Source organism: Chrysemys picta, chromosome 7 (assembly GCF_011386835.1).
Source record: "Chrysemys picta bellii isolate R12L10 chromosome 7, ASM1138683v2, whole genome shotgun sequence".
Lineage (NCBI taxonomy): Eukaryota > Metazoa > Chordata > Testudines > Emydidae > Chrysemys > Chrysemys picta.
In genome coordinates this window covers 4,283,648-4,303,115 of record NC_088797.1, presented here as the reverse complement: position 1 = coordinate 4,303,115, position 19,468 = coordinate 4,283,648, and the positions used below count along the sequence as shown (strand labels likewise).

The 19,468-nt window shown below is 41.2% G+C and overlaps 1 protein-coding gene across 4 annotated transcripts; it reads right to left on the bottom strand.

The window, feature by feature from the left end:
• Window positions 1-1,918: 1,918 nt before the first annotated feature.
• On the bottom strand, window positions 1,919-18,988 carry CEP15 (centrosomal protein 15). Of its 4 annotated transcripts, none has more exons than XM_005297873.3 (5): window positions 18,876-18,988; window positions 16,917-17,001; window positions 15,251-15,374; window positions 7,245-7,319; window positions 1,919-4,265 (listed from the first exon to the last, which is right to left on the bottom strand). In XM_005297873.3, the coding sequence occupies exons 2-5, from the start codon at window positions 16,967-16,969 to the stop codon at window positions 4,122-4,124; spliced, it is 396 nt and encodes a 131-aa protein (XP_005297930.1). In that variant the 5' UTR covers window positions 16,970-17,001; window positions 18,876-18,988; the 3' UTR covers window positions 1,919-4,121. The 4 variants fall into 4 exon arrangements, with proteins under 4 accessions (XP_005297930.1, XP_065406713.1, XP_023955910.1 ...); XM_065550641.1 differs by lacking the exon at window positions 18,876-18,988 and adding an exon at window positions 18,729-18,868; XM_024100142.3 differs by lacking the exon at window positions 18,876-18,988 and adding an exon at window positions 17,733-18,677.
• Between the last annotated feature and the right edge of the window lie 480 nt (window positions 18,989-19,468).

The following is a 19,468-nucleotide window of genomic DNA, read 5'->3' as shown; positions in this document are numbered from 1 at the left end:
CTTTTCAGCTTGGAAGAGAGATGACTAAGGGGGGATACGATAGAGGTCTATAAAATCATGACTGGTATAGAGAAAGTAAATAAGGAAGTGTTATTTACTCCTTCTCATAATTCAGGAACAAGGGGCCACCAAATGAAATTAAGAGGTAGCAGGTTTAAAACACACACAAGAAAGTATTTTTTCACGCAACACCTTGTCAAGCTCTGGAACCCCTTGCCAGAGGATGTTGTGGTGGACAATACTATAACAGGGTTCAAAAGGGAGCTAGATAAATTCATGGAGGATAGGTCCATCAATGGCTATTAGCCAGGATGGGCAGGGATGGTGTCCCTAGCCTCTGTTTGCCAGAAGCTGGGATTGGGTGACGGGGCATGGATCACTTGATGATAACCTGTCTGTTCATTCCCTTTGGAGCACCTGCCATTGGTCACTGTCAGAGGACAGGATACTGGGCTAGATGAACCTTTGGTCTGACCCAGTATGGCCGTTCTTATGTATTTTCCTGCATTGGATAGATATATTTCCTTATGCACTAGAGTAGCTGTACCTCGCTGCTCCCAAGGCCATACCCTTTGAACAATATGGAATTTCATTTCCTAAGTCTCTAAAGGGAGGATGAGTTTAGCATCATCAGTATTGTTTTCAACTTACGCTTCAACATTCTGCACACTATAAAATCCTTACTGAATTAAACCAAACTAGGTCTTTTGGATTGTAATTGATTGAAATTAACTAAAAGAAATGAATGTTAAAATATCTGCAGCTGTTAACTACCAAAGTCAGACACCCTAAGTCGGGGAATGTGATATTTTCCCTGAATCAACATTTCACAATTTCATCATGTGTTTAGTTGTCATTTTCAGATTAATTGAAACAGAAATAAATTTCACTGTGGTTGAATATTACTTCATTATTTTCAAATCTCAGGGAGAGATTTTCAAAAGTACAAATGGGAGATAGGATCTTAAATTCCATTCTCTTTCATTGGGAGCTTCTAAGAGGGCCTCTGAGGGTACGTGTACACAGCAAAACCTACAGCTAGCCCATGCCAGGTGACTTGGACTCAAGGGGTTCAGACTGCCACCTTGCATGGTCCCGAGTCCAGGCTCCATCCTGAGTCCAGCAGTGGCACAGCCCTGCTGCCGGAGCCCCACAAACCCAGGTCGGCACAGGCCAGACCTGGATGTCTAGTTGCTGAGTAGACATACTCTGGGAATTCCTACCGGCTCGGGCCTTGTAGGCAAGATAGGGGAACTGCTTACTTTGTGAATCCTGCTGGACCTTAGGCATGAGCTTGCTGAACAGCTTGGTGGCATCAGGACTTAAGGTGGATTTGCACCTGAGCACCAACAGGAACTTCAGCGCCCATGGCATTTAGCCTACTGGGTGGGGCAGCAGCTTGAGATCCTTAAAACCACAAGTTTTAAGGATCTCAATTTTCAAGTTGGGCACATGCAATTAGTTATCTAAATGCCTTTGTGGATGTTGCCCTGAAAGTCTGTGGCAGAGCAGGGAATTGAATCCAGGTCTCTTGCTAGTGAGCTAACCACTGACTCATCCTTCCTCTTTGGGAACCCAACTTCATTTGTGCCTTTCAAAAAGCTCCCCTTTGAAGTATAAAAACTCTTGCTTTTCTATCACTCCTGCATCTGGCTGGATTTATAATTTCAGAGCTCCAGAACTAAAAATCTGTTAAATCAACAGTATGGCTGAGAATCACTTTGTAAGATTACAGAACAAAATATTACCAATTTGTCTTTGTGACAGAACAATGAGTAGGTATAAAATTGCAACAGTCTCTATGCCAATTTTTTTTAAGCTTTCTGCTTCTAAGATGAAAGCCTAATTTGATATTTTTGTAGTTATATAACAGTTCTAATATTTTGTGACATTTTGTATTGTGACACTATAGATGGAATTGTCATCGGACTGACACCCTTTACTGTTTATTCCTTAATTACAACTGTTAACAACACTGCAGAGAAGCGTGCTAATCTGCCATCACATATTATGAAAACAACGTTATTGTTACAAACACCAACACCCACTCAACAGGATATTTCTAACATGGCAGTTTCTGTAAAAACTTATCAGTTTAATGGACACATACATAGAAAAAGTTTCATATAAACTTTGAACATGTAAAATCATTTTAAAGTGCAGCTGGGGAGGATTTTTTTTTTTTTGTGAATCTTTGAGTGATTTAAATTCAGCAAACTAAGGGCCCGATCTAGCAGAAAATAGCTTCTGCAGGTGTTGGCCCTTGCAAACTGTTCAGACTTCCTGTGGTCTCCAGCTGGAGAGGCTGCTCCCTATTCTGAGGGGCAATGAATTCCTCACTAATAGCCAGTCAGCACTGGATAATTAAATCCTATTTGATTAATTAAATTCTTGTAATGCTCTAGGTGCACAATTCGGAAGGTGAACCTTCCTTATGGAGCGGTGTAAAGAGCTGTGATACTTGTGTACAGGTTGGTCAGGGAGTAGAAGAAAGGTGCTGTTAGATCATCCACCCATAACACAAAAATCAGATATAGGGACAAGGTTACCACCAGACACAGACAGATGACAAACCCCTAACAGAAAATAAGGGGGTGAGGGCTCATCATTCCTAATAGTTCCTAGTAATTAATTTGGTTAGCCTATAGCTGACTGGAGTGGTTTGCATAGCCCCATTTCATATAACCATGTACATGAATTCTTCTTGCACTAGGGAAGTAGTAATCACCCTTTATTGAAATTGGTTTCTATTGATCTTCTTGACTTGAGTCCCAATTCTGGAGGAAACCCCCACTCCCAAAGTCCACCATCCTTCCTTGCTATGGAAGAGTGAAAAAGCACAAAGACCTCTAAGTCATTTACTTGAAAGGATTTCTAAATTGGGTCTTCAATATATGCAAACACTAGAAAGCAATGGACAGTGGCTCCCTGGCACAGTAATTTACCAAGGGGTTGGCCTCAGACTGTAAACTATCTGGGGCAGGGACTGTCTTTTTGTTCTGTTTGTACAGCACCTAGCACAATGGGGTCCTGGTCCATGACAAAGGCTCCTGGGCACTTAGAGACTACAAATAGTTAACAATGTGCAAGCAAAAAAACACTGTCTGGCCTTCCATGTTTGTAGCCAGAGGCTGAGAAACTGTCCTTGATCTGAGATAGAAAGCAAGCTCCTCACCTTCTTATTCCAGTATCTGTAATCTTTGGGCACTCACCTGGGTTGGCTTTCTATCTGGTTCTTCCCCACCTCCCATGGCCTTATCCATAAATTATGTCTCTGGCTTACATTAACAAAATGAAAGTGACACAAAGCAATGACTTAAAACTACAAAGGAAACATTGCCAAAATATAATACTAATGTTTGTTACTTCAATGTCTGTAAAATGAACTTCATGGCTGGATTCAACCCAAATTCACATTGGCTTCTGCTTTCGCAAACCAGGCACAGAACCTACTATGGGAAGTCAGCCAGGGGAAGAGGGTGCAGCAGTGGTTAATGGAACAGAAATTGCAATTGCTTATGGGTGAGACCAACACAGCCCCTTCCCTGCCCCTCCAAAAAATCAGTGTCACTGACATGATCAGGAAAACAGGGGACATACAAACTAAATATGTGCCCTTTACCACTGCGCTCATAATAGAGGATCCCAGCCATAAACCAAAGCTTCCCCCACAGCCTGGTGTAAATTGCCTGCCCTTCCCAGAGTAAATGCCCCCGGTGGCCAAGGAGGTTCAAGAAAATAAAGGTAGATTCACATACAACATACTTAAAAATACAAAAGTGAAGGATTATACGTAACCTAAAACTCTTGTCATCTTAAAGAGGCAAATGTACTGGTGGGCTTCCACATACCAGTGTCTTTAATTTCTGATCTTATAAAGTCATTTTCAAAAAGGATTATTCCTCCCACCAGGAGAAATGTTATTCTGAGCCTCCTTGAGCTGGCAGACTACAGTTTAGCGGAACTCTTCAACACGGATACAACTGGAAAAAACCCATCCAACATTATTCGTTTTCATATACATACATTGAAATTGAAATTTAGTGGCCTGACACACTGTTGTCTGGACAGGATTATTTTGCCCACTGAAGTCAAATGGTAGTCTCTGTTTTGTTTTCTCTTTATCTTTGTGCCGCTCCTTCTGGGTGACTTATGTTATACTTTGTAGATTTCTTTTTCTTAAAACCAACAGGTGTTTGTGCTCTTCCTAAAAGAAACTGCTCCCACTTAGGAATAGATTCTTCTACTGATGCCCAATAGAGAGTCTAAGAAAGATATGATGCAACAATAAGCAATTTAACTTTGCTTCACAATTTAATCTATTTACCAATTTATCACAAAACAATACACACATACAATGTGTTATTAAAGCTTGCCTTATGTGTGAAGCAATTCAAAAAAGGACAAAGTATTTGGATACCAAATTTCCAATCCCTCACTTAAACCTGTCACTTAAACAATGTAACAGAAGTTGGCAGGATTTCACCTTCTAGAGTAAGTTATGCAGTGACTGAATGTGCCCTCTTGTGGTGGATAATATATTAGAAAGGGAACCCATCATAATGGTAGTATTCATGTTCATGGAATTGTAGTCATGTTTCTGTAAAACAAACATTTTCTCGAGCCTAAATATTAACATTATAATTCTAGTTTAGCAGGATTTTGAGATAAAAAACTTGTTGTTTAATGCTATCAACAAACAAGTAGTGCATTAATTTGAGGTTGGCTCAAAAATATTTGCGAGCTAAATTTTGCAATGAATAAATCCCTGATAATGTAATCGGTTCCAGTACTTAGCTCAAGAAAGAAAACTGCACAACCAGCTATCTTGTGGTCTAAAAAACAGAGTGGTAGCGAGAAGTTCCTGATTTCTAACTACAGCTCTGACATGCACTTGTTCTAGGGTCTTGGGTAAGAGGTTTAACATCTGTGTCTCAGTTTTTCCAACTGAAGAACAGAGATAAAATTCCTCATTTTCACAGGAACATCCTGACCATATATTTGTTAATGCTTATGGATAAATCATGAATGTTTATGGATGAAATCATACAAATTATACTACAGGCCATAAAAATACTTTAGTTAAGAGTTGGAGACAAAGGTCCAGATTTAGCAAACAATGTGCTTAACTTTAAGCACACTCTTAAATGCTTTGTTCAATAGGGGCCAATATATTTATCAGGAAATTGCTTTTTTAGCAAAACATTTGTATAGATTTTGTACACATATATTTAGGCTTTTTTTAAAAAGAAAAAAATCAATTTTTATTTACCTAAATACATATTTTAGTGCACATACGTGATACATCATCAATCGCTCCTTTGGAAGTGCTGGACTATTGGGTAACTATTTTGGTTATATGTGTAACTCATATGCACAGTTTCTATACATCATTAATAAAATAAAATATGGATTTACGCAATAGATCTTGTTTGAAATTTTATGTGCAATCACATGAATATGTACTTGGACTGCTAAGTTAAGGAGCCATTATAATCAACTGTGAAAATCACAGCTGATATACATATGTATTAAGGCCATGAGTTAAATATCCTTTGAAAGTTTTATTGGAAGGAATGTGGACAGTCAATTTTGTATATGAAAGATATTTTTCCTTTCATGCTATTTAGTGTCCGTTCCTTAAAAATATAAGAGACTAAATATGTGAAATTTTCCCTTATAATAGTACCACCACTCTCCTGTAACTCTCACAATTGGGTGGGAAGGATGAAGGCAAAAGTCAACACTGTTTCTATCAATAATCACTATGAATTATCTGACTTTTGTCCATTTTATCCACACTGTAAAGGTCTACACCAGATTTTTTTAATCTGTACTATTTTGTGTAATTGCTACCAGATTTGATCTAATGGTATGTAATTCTTCATAGTGATTGAACCAGTACTGGAAATGTCAAAACTCTCTAGCGTATGGGACTTCAGGCCTAATACAGACAGATGCTGGTAAAACAGAGCTGAGATAGTACAATCCATGCATAAGTGACAACTGTTTTAAATTATTAAGGACTAAAACTCTATTTGCAGCACACAAACAGACATTTATGAGTTATGTAATAAGTATATCTCAGGGATAAATTTAGGCCTGGTCCTGCAAACACTTAACTTTAGAACATGCATAGTCCTACTGAACTCCATGGAATTACTCATGTGCGTAAGTGTTTGCAGGATCATGCCCTTAGTCTTACAGACTCAGCTTAAATAGCTTAGTTCCATTTCTTCACTTTTAAGTAATTTGTCAGCTACCAGCATTAACTTTGTTTGCAAGTTGCAACTTAAAATATATTTTAAACTTTAATTCTATTTAATAGTTCATTAATATAATCAATTCACTTTAAACAGCTTCATTTCCTGAGTAACTGTAGTATACAGTACCTAAATTTATATTTTGCATCTGATTTTTATTTCGGTGGATGAGGGGAAGATAGGTCATATTTAGTGCCCAACAAATCCAAAAAAGTGAATGCATCACATCCCTATTTATTTTAAAGTGATATGACTATTTAAATAGCATGCGGTCACATCCGTCACTGCAATAGACATTTTAAAAGTATAGTTTGATACAATTTTTTTCTTCTACTAAACACTCAGGACTTCAGGATATTAATTGAATGATGGCACTCACTATAATCAGGCCCCATGTATTTTACCATGCCAGAATTCACCCTTTTCTGCAGACTTGTGCTCCAGAACCTCAATTTTAATTAAAAAAAAAATGCTTCAAGCTATTGTGGTTGGAAAGAAAATCTTGAAAATGTGAACTAACTGTGACTGCTACAGTGATATCTTCACATGTTCCCAACCACCCTTACACAATAGCTCTGATAGGTGTGAACTTCCCCATTCATCTTCATGGGCTGTTGACTGAAACATAAAGATGACAATCTGTGGTGTACTTAAAACTGAAAATGTAAGGACGAAAAAGGTAAATTGAAAAACACTATAAAGGCTGCTGTGACTCTTAAATTATTCATTTTCATATTTAATTAAATAAAAAGCTCCAGTCAAAAAATATCTGAATCTGCTAGAAAATTTCCCCCAGGCTACTGCAGAATCTAGGGACCTTAGCCCAGAATTTAGGTTCAGCCTACTGCACAGTACACAGGCCCTTGGCTATACCAGTCAATTTCAAAATCAATTATTTTTACTTTACGAATATGCTTCAGAAAAAAAGGGAACTATTTTGTTCATAGCAAATGAAAGGATGGAGTTTATTTCAGGACTTACTTCAAGGTTAACAATATCAGGATGTGGCTGTAGATGTATTCTTGCTTGCAGCCTCTTTTCTGCTGCTTCTATATCCTGTTTAAAATAACAGTTTGACAAGTTACAGGTGACATTAACAGGCAATATATATTTAATTGCCTTTTAAGTGAATTTATTTCTCCTAAAAAGCACTGGATTTGATATCCCTGGAACTGAAATCTTCTGTTTAGCCATAGATCCTGCAGCCTCTTACTTTTGACAATAACACTAATATATTGGAGGCTTTGCTGAACTTTCTTGCATTTCCTGGCTGTAAGAATTGTTTTCTTTGCCAGAAGCGTTCTGATAGACAGCACCTACTACACGTTTAATATCTCCATACACAAAGGTAATTTATAGTTAGACTATGTTCCTCCTGACAATACAGAAAAAAAAAGGAGATTGGTATTCACTGTACTATGTAGATGAACCGAAGCATGTATTCTATCTACTGTAGCTTTAAAGTAACTAAGCAAATTGTGTTCAAGATCTTGTCTCCCCAAGACAAAGATGACTTGCTAATATGCATGCATAACATGTGCACAAAAATATAGAGATGCAGCAAGCTGTTCACCAGACATTCAAACTCAGATGAGAACACACCTCTCTTAGCTTTCTTATAAAATCTGCACATGGGCTTCCACTTGCCCAGTAGACATGTGTTGGGTTCACAGAGGCCTAGACTCAATTTGAATAGACTCTTTTAAATTGTAACCCTTTCTTGCGGGCTTAGTTCCACAGCCAAGCACTGAAGAGATTGAGTGCAGGGCTTTTGGGCAGATGAAGAGATGGAAAGGGGCGTGGGAGATGGGTGTGAAGGAGCCAAAGCAGAACAGGGGGGTGGGGAGGGAAGCATAGCAGATGGCAGAGTTGGGAGCAGAAAGCAGGTGTGAAGAGTACAACATAAAAAATAAATGAGTGAGGAAATTCCCCAAAGGGACTTCCCAAACATATACCACCACTGCTGCTCAGAACAGTGAGATTCGGAAGGAGCAGGTCTACAGGAGAACCCAAACACAATTACTCATATTGAGTAGTAGCCAATTGGAACACTTGTGTACGTGCTACTCAACATGAGTAAGGGTTGCAGAATCTGGCCTAAAATTAGTGTAGAGCATGATTAAAAGAAACTAATAGTTCTTAGCTGAAAGTTCTTAGCTAAAATCCAGTAAGTTATAATGTTCATCTTTATTTAAAATGAATGAAAATGTATTAATATTTGGACTGGTTTTATAGCATATTTATAGTGATTTTACTATATGCAGATAGAAAAGAATAAGATTGAAAATATCATCCAAGCAGTTTTTTGTTTGGTCTTTTTAAAGTTTATCAGTGAACCTAGTGCTGTTTTGAGGTGGCTAACTGATCTCTGCGGAAGGATGGTATAAGGTGCTACCCTATTTATATCCTGGGATTGACAGGTGGAGGACATCACAGTAATGGAAGGCTGCCTTTTCGCATGAAGGAGAGGCCACAGGACCAGAATTAAGTACAATGGACAAAAAACGAATAAACAGGAATAGGGGTGCAGATTATAGGGTCGAAATGAGGGAGTGAGAAAGGGACATTGAACAAACGACGCAGGGGCGCCATTTCAGATTTTGGTGGGGGGGCCAACTTTAACCGTGATTCCAGGGGCTACTTAGGCACCTGAAAACTCTAGGTTTTTTTTTTTTTTTTTTTCAGATAATAATTTAGAAATTAGCTGATATAGTGCTCCTATCTAATTTCTATATAAAAATTAGGATTAAATAAATATTAGACCCACTCAGCTCTAATACTAACATGTTCTCATATCTTGTGTCAAGTCACTTCTTAAGGGACACTGGTTAGGTTTAAAACTGTAATGTATATTCTTTGTTACTAACCCTTGAATACACCAATTGAAACAACTGTAGAAAAATCTAGATTACTTTCTATCACTTTTTTGCAGTTCATCAAGCTTGAAACAGATCATTTAACTTGGGAAACATCCTAGTAGGGCAAGGCCCCATGAGTTTAGAATGCATCTGCCACGGGCTCTAGGAGTGTTACCTCACTACTACTAATAGACTAGAAACTGACTTTAAACAGGAATGAAACTGACACCTTCCAGTCACTTTCATAGTATTATTGCCAACCCCCAATGTTCAAAAATCATGAATCAGGTTCACCAAAAATCATGAGATTATGTAAAAATAACAGCTTTGGGGTTCTTTTTATTTGCCTTTTGCTTTTTGAGCCTTTAGGATGTACTGGGGTTGTATTTTGAAGCTTTCTCCACAGCCACGAGGGCTAGAAACTTCATTTTTCTTTCAGAATGAAGGCTGAAATCATCACATATCCACTTGAGTCCAGGAGCTGGGACTTTAAGGAAAGCAATTAGCATGAGACTCATGACAAAATCATGAGATTTGGCAACACTGCTTTTACTTCTGTTTAAAGGCTAGTTACTTTCCAGAAGGTTCTTAAACACGACACTACAGTGACCGAGTTGCAATTCTCACTGGAGAATATTTAAAACCAAACAGCAAGAAAATTCTATATTTTAAAGTTGAGAAAAAAAACGGACACTTCTGAGATATATCAGGGCTACTGCAGGCAGGAAAGGAAAATAAACAGGCACAGGAGCTCTGGGCATCTCTTCCTCTAGAAAGAAAGTTAGAGAGTCAAATCTTCTAGTCCTTAGTCTAGTAAAACTTCTATTGTCATCAGCACCTTCACTCACAGATATTAACATGTGCTTAATAACTATACACTTCATATCTGAGCCATCTTATCCAGGGCTACACATTTTATACACATTGGCTCAGGAACTACATTTTCTGGCATATTCTGAACAGGGCTGAGCACCAGAGATGATGCCCAGTGAATAATACAAATCATGACAGTAATTGTCGACTTTATGGACTCTGTGGATGCAATTTCTGTTCTTTGTTCTGGAATTGGCCTGGATACAGTTGAAACCATAAGAATTTGAGGCATAAACACATTTAATACTTAATACAACACCTTCCGATTCCTTCCTTTTCTGGAACTCAGAATAAAAAATGACAAAACAAAGTGATTTTCAATTAAAATTAAAATTGCACAGCAGCCATGGCTTGACAACACTGCAAAGTCAAGTTCTCTGTGCATGCACACAGAACAGCTATACTATTAACAGCACCAGGCAAGCTCCCCCACACTTCACCAATATGCCTTTGCCATGGCTTGGAGGAATTACCTGTCATGGCAAAAAGGTGGATCAGTCTCCATTCAGTCCTATCTATTTGGGTTTTTATGCACCACATTCCCCACAGAGCATTTTTCTCCCCCTATGACTTCTTCCTACAAGTATTTACACAGGAGGGGGCAAAACAGACCAAGATCGCTATCTCTGTGGCTACTTAATTTTAATACAGGAATGTTTGTGATAGTAGGAAATAAATTACTTTCAGCCTAGGGAAAACAGCTGTTGTACACATTTTAGTAGAGAAGGTCACATTGGCATGGCCTAGATATCAGATGTCTCTTTTTGTTGCTCCACTCCAGTTTGTATATTTGCAATCTATTGTCATTCAGAAAACTGATTTAATGACAGACAGTGAAAGAAATGTTTGCTTGGAAAAAAACTGAGGCCACTGAAAGATTAGATGGCACCTTTGCATGTAGCTGGTGACTAGGAGGTGCCTGTTGTGGCATTTTTATTTTTTAAAGTCTGGTGTTGGGAATTTATCTTTTCTAACTCTCTCCAACTTATCTGAAGTCAGCAGTGCAAACACCTTTGGCACGTAAGACAGAATCTAGGATACTACAATATTAAGCACTAGTCTATCCTACAGGGCTTTGGAGTGGAGCCTGGAGCTGGAGCAGCTCCGGAGCAGTGAAGCTGCAGGTTTTTGCCTGGAGCTGGAGCACAGCTCTAAAGCCCTGCTATCCCATAACACTTTGGATAAAATGGCCAGGACTACAAGAAAGACAGTTCAAGTCCCTTCCCAGAGGTAAAATGGAGATTCTGATACATACATCACTTTTATGGGGCCAAATTCAGATGTCATTTACATGCATATAATCCAGACTTACACCACCATATACGAGATCAGAATTTGGCCCAAATTTTCTGCTAAAATGACCACTATGTTACATCACACATCCTAAACTTTATGGTATACACTAAATATCACAGCAATACATTAAGATTTATGAATAACAAGGAAGAGATCAGAAAATACTGCATACATGGGTGACAGGGGATGGATCACTTGATGATTACCTGTTTTATTCATTCCCTCTGGGGCACCTGGCATTGGCCGCTGTCGGAAGACAGGATACTGGGCTAGATGGACCTTTCGTCTGACTCAGTATAGCTGTTCTTATGTACATATGTGCAAGATGGCCAACTTAACATAGCTCTGAAGACACTTCGTAGTACTACTGCAATCTCAGCACTTAATAAATACAGAACCTAAGTGAGGTGTTTAATCCAAGGCCTGAATGAACATTCTTAAACCTGACAACGCCTTCTTTAAATATGTTAGGCGGAAAAACATACTCTAACACAATTGTATAAAAATGCTGAATTAAATCTTTAAAATCTATTTTCTTCAAATTTCATTTCCCCCTCTTACTCAATAAGATTATAAAGCAAGCTAAGTTTGAAGTTTCTAGCTTCAGCCATTTTTGAGCTCTGTGAGCATAACATTTCAATTGGCAGAAAGGGAAAGCGTCGGGTTTTTTATGTTCCCATAAAACTGAATTAATTTTATTTGCATTTCTGTTTTTTCTAAGTTTAAGCAAAAATCAACACCTCATCATGTCCGTGTATTTCTGAGTAGGCCAAATCAACAACTCCCCACATGGTAACTGTGAAATGTACAGTGCTTGGTATCAGGAACAATATTCTGAAGCTGGCACATAAATATGAACCGTTTTTTCAAGGCTCTAATATATTATTCTGCATGGATCTCTTTCCTGTTTTATTTTGTTATCAGAAAGCATCTGCAGTACTGCATGTCTGTTAAAGCTAGTATAAAATTAATATATCTAGACTTATTTATGCTGCTTTATCCTGCCAGACTATTTGTTTTGATGGTCATACATATGTTTTTATTTCTTCTATGAACACTAATGTTTTTGACACTTGAAAGAAATCATTTTGAGGAATATGATAGTAGATGGCAAATATCCTGCATAACTACAAGACTACATATTTTTGCTATAGGTTTACATTAAGATATCAATAACATTTACTATCATAATGAGCATGTTTCGGTATGCACAAATGTAATTTGCATTTATTATGCTTGTAAACAAATAAGTGCTAATTTGAACCTTGTTTATAAAAACACATATGGAGAAGAGTTATGGGGGAAAATATAATGGGTGAAATTTGCCACACCTTCACAAAGTCTAGGTATTCAGGCTCTAGATGAGTGGCGCGCAGAAGGCTTGGGGAGGCCAAATCTACACATCAGTTGTTTCAGACCAAGGCTGGAATAGCAGCCACACCTGTTCCAGAGGGTTCTGGCGCCATTGGACCTGCAATCCTGCCCCTATCCTATCCCCAATGTGACCTTAAATGGGACCAGTGTGGAGATCCTTTTGTTAGCACATATCAGGTACACAGGCACCTTTGACTGGCAATTCTGCCTGCAGTCCCCAGTTGTGCAGTCTCTGTTTGGGACTTAAGTTTCACTCAAACTGCAGATGTGTTAAGTCTTGCTCCAGCACACACAGCTTGGCCAGAAATTTTTCCACAAAGATGAATCTTTTCACTTTCTAGAATGAAAAATTTGAGCCTTTGTCCCAGTGGACACAGGAGGACATTCTGGCTGTACATGAGATAAAAATATGATTTTATTTTGTACAGCATCTTTCATACAAATGAGAGTCCAAAACATTTTGCCATATTAGTTAGTAGAATTAAATAATAAGCAACAGCAAAAAGAAAGGGCATGTGCAAGGAGGAAATAATCTACTTTTAAGTGCTGTTCTATGAAGATATACTTAGTAACAGACCCCCACTTTACAATGTACTCTTGTGTTAGAGGTCAAGGTGAGATCTCTTCAGGTTCAAAATTCTAAGCTGTTGGTTCCAGCAGGGGGTATCATATGTCAGTCCCTGCAACCGAACTAAGAGCCTTCTATTGACCTAATTACCAGTTCCCCTTGAGGAAGAAGCCGAGATATATACAGAATTTAAAAGTATACAGCAGGGGTGGCCAACCTGAGCCTCAGAAGGAGCCAGAATTTACCAATGTACATTGCCAAAAAGCCACAGTAATACGTCAGCAGCCCCCATCAGCCCACCCCCTCCCCACCACCCTCAGCATCTCCTGCCCACTGGCAGCCCTGCCGATCAGCACCTCCTCCCTGTGCCTCCTGCCTGCAGCGATCAGCTGTTTCACAGGGTACAGGAGGCTCTGGGATGGAGGAGGGGAGGAACAAGGGTGCATCAGGCTCAGGGGAGGGGGCGGAAAGGAGTGCAGTGGGGTCAGGGTCTGGGGTTGAGCAGTGGATGAGTAGGTGATCGGTCATAACATGTTCCAATCACAGCAATTAAAGTGAAGTAATTTTTCCTTCTTCAAAGATAGAGGTGACGGATCCCCACCCTTGGAGACTAAAACGTTCCAGGGATGCCTTTATAAAACAAAGACACAATGTCGCTGAACAGGCTACTGCAACATCCAGTAGAAAAACAAGGTGAATATACCTTGAACAATAACAGTAAATACATGTGTGTTGGACAAAGGTGATTTTAATAGGTTTTATACTCTTTTTCATAAAAAAAGGAGGAAATGAAAAGATTTCTTTTGAACAACCCAAAAAAATCAGACATCTCAAAAATAAAAAGCTCCTAACTGGAAAAATGTTCTGGTCATCCAGAGGCACCGACTTTCTCATTTCCACGGGGAGTGCTCAATCCCTGTTATGCCCCAGGCCCCACCCTCACTCCACCCCTTCTCCCAAAGCCCAACCCCACTCCACACCTCCCCTGCCTCTTCCCACCCCCTCCCCCGAGTGTGCCCCACACTCACTCTGCCTCTTCCTGTCCCCACTCCTCCCTCTCACCGCCTCCTGCTGAACAGCTGATCACCAGTGGATGGGAGGGAGGAGCTGATCGGCAGGGCGGCTGAGCACCCACTATTTTTTTTTCTGGGGGTGCTCCAGCCCCAGAGCACCCACGGAGTCAGCACCTATTAGTCTATCAATCAAATTTTAACTCTGGACTTGAGACTGAATCTAAGCAACAGTGTTCAATGATCAGAGGGGTAGCCGTGTTAGTCTGAATCTGTAAAAAGTAACAGAGGGTCCTGTGGCACCTTTGAGACTAACAGAAGTATAGGGAGCATAAGCTTTCGTGGGTAAGAACCTCACTTCTTCAGATGCAAGAAGAAGAAGATTGCATCTGAAGAAGTGAGGTTCTTACCCACGAAAGCTTATGCTCCCTATACTTCTGTTAGTCTTAAAGGTGCCACAGGACCCTCTGTTACTTTTTACAGTGTTCAGTGAGTATTTGGAGAAACGTGGATTTGATGGGCAAATCTCCTGGATGGATACCGAACGAAGATGGCCAAGGAAAAGACTGCTCTTGTTTCAAATGGGTCTTAACATGATCTTAGAATTGTAAGTCTGCCTGCAATGAAAGATTCAGTAATCAGCCATTTAGAAACAGTTTACTTGGGATAGATCTACACAGCAATAAAACACATGTCAACTGACTTGGGCTCCCAGAGCTCAGGCTGCAGGACTATAAAATTGCAGTATAGCTGTTCGGGCTCAGGCTGGAGCCCAGACTCTGAGATCCCACTAGGGACCCCACCAGGCTCTCATGAGAAGGGTGTGAGGAATAGCTAGTGATGTCCCAGGTTACAAAGACTTCTGATTTAATACATTTTGCACAAGTTCCAGAATCAAGACCCTAATATTATAAAATTCACCTGAAAAACAGACACAAATGTTTTTAACCTGTAATCTATGTAACACTGGATTTCACAATGTGCCATTTGACAGTCACAGAAACTTACATTTAAAAGTGCTGCATTTCTTTTATAAGCTGCATCAGCTGCTTGTGTTTGCAATGTCTTTTCAGTCTTTTTGTCTCCTAGATGATTCTCCATCTGCTGTAGCAATACCAATCTCTGAGACAGTCTACAAAGGAAAATATTTTAATAAGGGGGCAGAACATTTTGCACAGTAGCTAGAAAAGAATAACCTTTTACCTTAACCAATTCTTTTGAAATTATAGGCCTAATTATCCCTGTTTCAGTGTGGGTGTGCTGAGGGAGGGAGAAAGTACAGGCAGACTCTTCCCACTGTGTTCCCATGCAGTGAGGCAGACATAATGCTGCAATCAGCAGTCCTCATGCAGGAAGGGGGCTCACAAGCACTGAGTATCTCAGATGAGGTATGGCAGGATGGGTTGAGGGAGCATAGGCATGGCACCACCCCTGCAAGTGCTCAGAAGCCAACACTGGGAGGAGAATGAGTAATATATTTTCTGAAAGAAACATAGCAAGAGTCAAAGAGCTCCCTGCAGAGTCCCCAGAGACAATTATACTTCTTGTCCTATGGACCCAGCCACCTCCACTCAGGTGGTACTTGTGAGCCATCCTTACATGAGCCTTAGATTCTCAGATGTCTCATTTTAAACTAACTTATAAAACTCAACCCTGCCCACAAGTGCTAATCTAGATAGACTCTGTTGTCACATAAGTTAGTAAATGATGGATGCGGTATAAGATGCACGTGATCATAAAATTTTGCTTGTGTTGCAGACAGAGTACGCAACCATTCTGCAAACAGCTGAACGGAATTCACTCGATCTAGTTGCATTTACTTACACTAGATGTGAATGTGACCCATGATTTTCAGAACAATTATTCTTTGTCAGTTTTCCCAGTTTGCAGCAACAGTCCTGTGCTATACTAATGAAGAATTAACTAATTTGTTACGTATTCTGTTCAGAAAGAACTGGAAGATAAATATAAAGGAGCTAATCAAACAACGTACATCCAAAGTGTTTATGAAAAGGCAGGCACCAGAGGTCAGAATTTTATAATCAACTTGTAAATGGACATGATATTTATATTATTGTAGACTTGATATAGATAAAAACGTATTTTCCCACACAACATTTATTTTTTCATAGTTCTCATACCCGGAGAGCTTAATCCTAAACAAATCTAAGAGCAGGGTGTATTACTTTTACTGACTAGTTGTCAGAATGTAGGCAAACTTTTCTAACTCATTTTAATAAGATACTCACTGTACAAGCTGAGTTTACAGTGAACTGAAGATGTATTGCTATTTTAGAAGTCAATGTGAAGAAAATACTATATTGAATTGAAACCACAAGTTGAGTTTTGGGTGGCAGAACCCAAGCTACTTGAATTGGAATTTAGCCAGCATACTGAGGTTAAAGGTCAGGTCCCCAGTTCTGCAGCTCATCTGGAAGACAACAGCATTGGCAGCACTGATCTCCCTTGTGGCAGGCTGGGATACTGATTCAGTAGTTTTCAAAGGAAGAGTGTCCTCTATCAAAACACCAACCTCTTTTTACAAGATCTAAATGTTCCGTAGAGGTCTCCCATCCACATACTCACCAGCCAGTGCTGTGTAGTTTGAGAGATTTGGGACGATCATAGTGCAAGTTGCTACAACATAGGCCACAATCCTGAAACAAATACTTACATCTTGTCATGTCTTCTAGCAAGCTGAACTTCTTGTGCTAAGTAGGATGCCATCTTTGATTCCTTAACTAACTGCCAACTTTACTCTATTAAAGAAAACAAAGTAAAGTTAAAATTATTCCTCCAAAGATATACATGAATATCTATCTTTTAAGTATTGAAGAAGTTGCATATTAGACAGACCTAATTGCATGCAGGGCACCTTCCTACCTGACTAAGCACCTTAAAAAAAAAAAAAAAAAAAAGTGAAATTGGAGCTGTGTACAATAAAACACTATATAGACAACAATACTACTGGATACTTTACTTGTTCAAAACACTGTATATACACATTACTAACTCATGATTACATCTCCTCTTGAATCTCATTAAACCCATTTTACGTACTGGAGAATGGCAGCACAAGGGTTTGGTTTTCAGCTATGCAAACTGAATGTGTATTTACATGCCTCTATTATAGAAAAATGCTCATGGAAACTGTGCATATACAAAGAACATTTAGATTAGCCATGAGAAAAGTTTAGAGACACTGGAAAAAAGACACGTCCCTATTTAAACATATAGATAATTTAAAACAGTTGAATTATGGTAATTCATCTTATATAAATGTTATTTACTATGTTATCTAAAAATGAAGTGAAAACAGCACAGTCCTGCTGCTGTATAAATCAGAGGTTGAAGAATTACACAAATGGTGGAATCTAAATCTTATTGTGGGGGTTATAATGAGACACCAAAAAACAACATCCATACTGTCTGTGCTGCATGGAGCTTAAAGACCCTATAACATTTTTTCCTCCACATAATAAAAGTTTACCCTTTTCTGTGGTCAGTTGTTTAACAAGCTCCACCTCAAAAGAGTCTGCATTACTCTAAAGGGCTTTGGGGTCCAGCAGAATGAAAGCCACTAGGGATACACAAAGTGATGAACACAACTGTCCACAGCAGCTATCTGGGGAAATAAAAATATCCCGGGTCTCAACCAGCTAGAATAGGATGCGAGCAATCCCACCCCCCAAATGTGCACGCACACAGTATACAGCCATTTATCCACATAGCATGGGCAACGCGGATTTTATTCAGACAACTAGAGAAAAAGAGCCGTTCAGCAGGGACACGCCAAGGGCCTGTCCTCCACCACACAAGCCTGGCCAGAGTGTGTGTGTCTCTCCTGTGTTATTCAGGCCTCTGTATTATGTGACCCCCCCTAACGTGAGCTCATAGGTGACAAGGGATTCAGATAATGGGATAAATGGGAGTCACCCCATAGACACGTTTTACCATGGGTGTAGCTGGGGGGGTGGCGGGGGGGCAGGGAGCTGTTGCCCTCCCACATGGCCACCCTGAAGCCGTTGCAGAATTGGCCTGACTGGAGCTGCCCCCCAGAAGTCCCACTAGGGCTCTGTGTTTTCAACTGTCCTCGTGAAGGACACCAAGGGCATCCACCTTGAACTTCGCGAGTGGACACCGGAGAGGGGGAAAAAACAGGCAACATCACACCCCCCCCCAGTAATAGCCATGAGCTACTGGCGGCGTTGGGGGTGCCCCTGCCAACGGCCAGGAAGCTGGTGCCAGCGCCTCGGGCGCCTCCCCGCCCAGTCACTGACTCCTGGGCCCCGGTCTGCAAGGCCCCAGGCAGTGCTCTGAGAAGAGAGCGCCCACGCCCAGCACAGCTATACGGGGGGGAACGACACGTCGAGCGCCTCAGGGCCCAGTGGGCGGGAAAGGCCGCAGGGCGGCGCTCGCGCTCGATCCGCCGCCTGGGGGCAGGGCGCGCGCACGAGACGGGGTGAGCGCCCCCGGCCTTCGGCACCTGCCGCTTCGCTAGCCTCCTCTGCGGCTCTACCACTGCGTGCGGGAGGAGGGGGTCCACGGGATGTACCACTCCCCGCAGGGCCATAGGCCGCCGCGCAGCGCCCCCTTCGGCGCGTCCAGTCCCCGCGGCCAACTATCCACTCGCCGTGACGCTGCCGGCGCGGCACCATGGCGACGGCAGGAAAGGAGGGGGGCGCCGCTCCCTGCCATTGGTCCCTCAACCTCGGTGGGCGGGCTCAGGCCGTGGGCTGGGTCAGGCGCCTCCCCGCCTTCGCCGCCGTGATTGGAGGAGAGAGGGGTCGGTAACCAATCACATGCGGAGGCCGGGTGGGTCACACGGGGCGATGGGGAAGGAAGGAATTTGAAGGTTAGAGGGTCCCTGTTTCTCTGCCACGGGGTCCTACCGGGCCGTTGGTTCTGCTGTTTCGTCCGTTATCCGGCCCCAACCGCCGGGGTCCGTCAGACATGCCCCTCCCCCACTCAGTCCTACCCCATGTCGGACCCCTCCTGCCCCCGTCAGTCAGATCCACCCCCCCCCACTCTGTCCTGCCCCATGTCAGACCCCTCCTGCCCCCCGTCAGTCAGATCCACCCCCCATTCCCTCCTGCCCCTCCCCCACTCAGTCCTACCCCATGTCGGACCCCTCCTGCCCCCGTCAGTCAGATCCACCCCCCCCACTCTGTCCTGCCCCATGTCAGACCCCTCCTGCCCCCCGTCAGTCAGATCCACCCCCCCATT

Excerpts from the sequence above, each read along its gene's own strand:
- CEP15 (XM_005297873.3), bottom strand. The coding sequence starts at position 16,969 with ATGGCATCCTACTTAGCACAAGAAGTTCAGCTTGCTAGAAGACATGAC. Across the intron at positions 7,320-15,250 it reads GAAATGCAGCACTTTTAAAT|GATATAGAAGCAGCAGAAAA; the intron begins GTAAGTTTCTGT and ends TATTTTAAACAG. Across the intron at positions 4,266-7,244 it reads CTGATATTGTTAACCTTGAA|ACTCTCTATTGGGCATCAGT; the intron begins GTAAGTCCTGAA and ends TATCTTTCTTAG.